This window comes from Montipora capricornis, chromosome 3 (assembly GCF_036669925.1).
Source record: "Montipora capricornis isolate CH-2021 chromosome 3, ASM3666992v2, whole genome shotgun sequence".
Lineage (NCBI taxonomy): Eukaryota > Metazoa > Cnidaria > Anthozoa > Scleractinia > Acroporidae > Montipora > Montipora capricornis.
This window is the reverse complement of record NC_090885.1, coordinates 29,034,575-29,037,074: the sequence shown is the minus strand read 5'-3', so window position 1 is coordinate 29,037,074 and position 2,500 is coordinate 29,034,575. Positions and strand designations below refer to the sequence as shown.

The window sequence follows — 2,500 nt, the reverse complement described above, 5'->3', positions numbered from 1 at the left end:
CAATTGCAATAGCAAATCATGCCATGGATGATATTCACAGACCATCTGAAATCATTTAGAAATAAAACTTCTGCCATTTCTGCACCTACCCGTGCAAAGGTTGTACTCTTTTTGCTGCACTCCATCTTTGCTTCTGCTTCTTATAATTCCCAACCTGCACTGAGGGCTTCATCAACCGCCTTTGCTCCCCTATTCGCTATAAACTCCACAAAGGTCTGTTTTGTCTTCTCTTTTTTGATTATTGCTTGGGCAAGAAGCTGCAACTGTGTGGGAATACCCTTTTTAACGACAATTTGTGACTCTTAAAAAAAGCTCAGTCTTTTCCGCCCTTTTCTCTTGTTGCTTTTCCATGATAGAAGCCTGCTAGCTGCAGGCGTACATGGTTCGGAAGGAATTTGACAAGTTCGGATGACTTTCAGACTCTATGAAATCTGTGTCCTCCTTAGTTGTGTAATGCCAGGCTGAGTAATACTTTCACACAATATCTTTCTTCTAAATAACTGTGAACTTTCAGCCAATGACGTCTAACACTTAACTTCACAGCCATGTGATAATGATTGCCACCATCCCTATGTTCTTCTTGGCTACACGTCCATTGCACCCCTTGGACAGGAGTAGAAGGATGAGCGTTTGAAAAACTGTCCAAAACAATTCTTGAAAATTCTTCCAGTGTAGGAACAATGTTAAGATCAGCTTAACGATACACAAATCACACTTGACGGGCATTCAGTGTTTCAAGTGGCACAGCCCTTTCCCCTAACCCACCTGCTGCCGCGCTGCAACCACCGCAATCTTCTGCCATAACACTTCTGCAGGATATACAACTTGACCTCGAACCTTTCAAACACTCCTTTACATCTGTTGTGAAAAAGGAGAAAAATTGTTCAATTATTTATTATGCGATACCCGCAGATGTTAGATGTTGTGAAAAGGAAATTGAAAAAGTAGACAAATATCAGGACCTGAAAAAAGAAATTGGCAGGATCTGGCAAATGGTCAGTATAAAATGCAGACTGCAGACTGGGTCTAAAATGCAGAGTATGGTATAAATGATTCCTTGGCCCAGGCCTCAGTCTGCATTTTAGACCCAATCTGTAGTCTGCAGTTTGCATTTTATACTGACCAATCTGGCAATTGAGATCGGTAAATGCGGTTCCTGTTGGGATTGGTGCCCTTGGCTCTGAGACAAAAAAGTTTGAAAAATGGTTGGGAAAGTTACAAGTTGATGTAAATATCGGTGTGGTACAAAAAACTACCTAAGTTTGTGACATGAATTATGTATTGCAATAAAATGGTTTTATGTATTTTTTTATGTGGCTAAATGCAAAAAAAGCAGAAGAAAATCTTTCTTCATGGATAGGAATGAGACCTGAGAAAGATTGTTTTACTTCTCAAAAGAAGATGATAGTCTTTTTGCAAAAACATTTATTTTGCTCACCCCAGATCATGCAAAGAAAGCTTAATCACAACATTTATCTTTTGCTATTATGATAGTAGCCTCTTGTAACAGATTTATTTCATTTGTAGGACCAAGTTCTCCGCCAAGAAGTGTAAAATTTGAATACAAGAGTCGCAGATCTGTTTTAATCTCATGGGAAAAGCCTACCAAAACCAATGGTCAACTTACAAGCTATGAGATTTTTTACTCCTACGACAAATCAACACCAGATTCAGAGTGGCAACGAGAAAAATTCGTTTAGGAGTTGTTGGCAGTAAGGAAGACAAAATGTTGAGAACATTGACAGGAATTAAAGAAAACACCACATTTTACCTAAAGATTCGTGCAGAAAACCAAGGGGGATATGGTCCGTTTTGTAAGACAGTTACAGTTAAGCCTCCCATATCAGTACCAAGAGTCTCTCCTAATGTCTCGTACACTATTCTTTCACCAAGACTTGTGGAGCTATCATGGGCATGTCCTCGAATTTACAATGCAGTTGTCAAACGCTTTACCATTCTTATTACAAACAACAAAAATGATCCAGAGGACTCATGGAACATTCAGATAGTTGGCATTGCCTCTTCCAAAAGGTGCCCAAATGTGGTGACAAAAACAATTGCTGTAAACCAGCACATGGTGTACTTTATTAAAGTGCGTGCTGAGTATGATGACCAAACTCCAGGAAAATGGTCAAACATTGTGGAGATTTCTACAGGTGAGCAAGCCAAATAAATTGTTGCTGCAGTTAACCAACGCATATTGCTTTGATGTCTGGATAGTTATTACAGAGTGTAGTCCATTAATTAACCCCCAAACCGGCTTAAACACCCAAACTGGCTTAAACTGGACAGATAATCCAATTCTTCGACCTTTATGTTTGTGTATTAGTGTTTGATTACTTGTTTGATATCAGGGCCCTGGGCCCTGTTGTTCAAAAGCCGATTAACGCTAATCCCAGATTAAAAATTATTCAAGGAGTTTATTTCTCTGGTCCCAAATGCTGTTCAACGCTGCTATTTGGCAAATCTTTACATTAGAAGAAGTCAATCTTGAAAAACA

At 39.2% G+C, this 2,500-nt stretch overlaps 1 protein-coding gene and 1 long non-coding RNA gene across 2 annotated transcripts in view; one reads left to right on the top strand and one right to left on the bottom strand.

Moving 5' to 3' along the window:
• LOC138042828 (uncharacterized) overlaps positions 1 to 2,500 on the bottom strand; it is a 35,453-nt gene that overhangs the window by 385 nt on the left and 32,568 nt on the right. The window contains exon 3 of the long non-coding RNA XR_011131093.1: positions 1 to 858. This exon is cut by the window's left edge and continues 385 nt beyond it. This is a non-coding gene — a long non-coding RNA (uncharacterized lncRNA). The remainder of the gene's footprint in view (positions 859 to 2,500) is intronic.
• Positions 1 to 2,500, top strand: part of LOC138042826 (protogenin-like) — a 53,130-nt gene that overhangs the window by 27,686 nt on the left and 22,944 nt on the right. Inside the window, 2 exon segments of the mRNA XM_068888849.1 lie at positions 1,528 to 1,695; positions 1,698 to 2,156. Of these exon segments, the coding sequence (XP_068744950.1) occupies positions 1,528 to 1,695; positions 1,698 to 2,156 (627 nt within the window).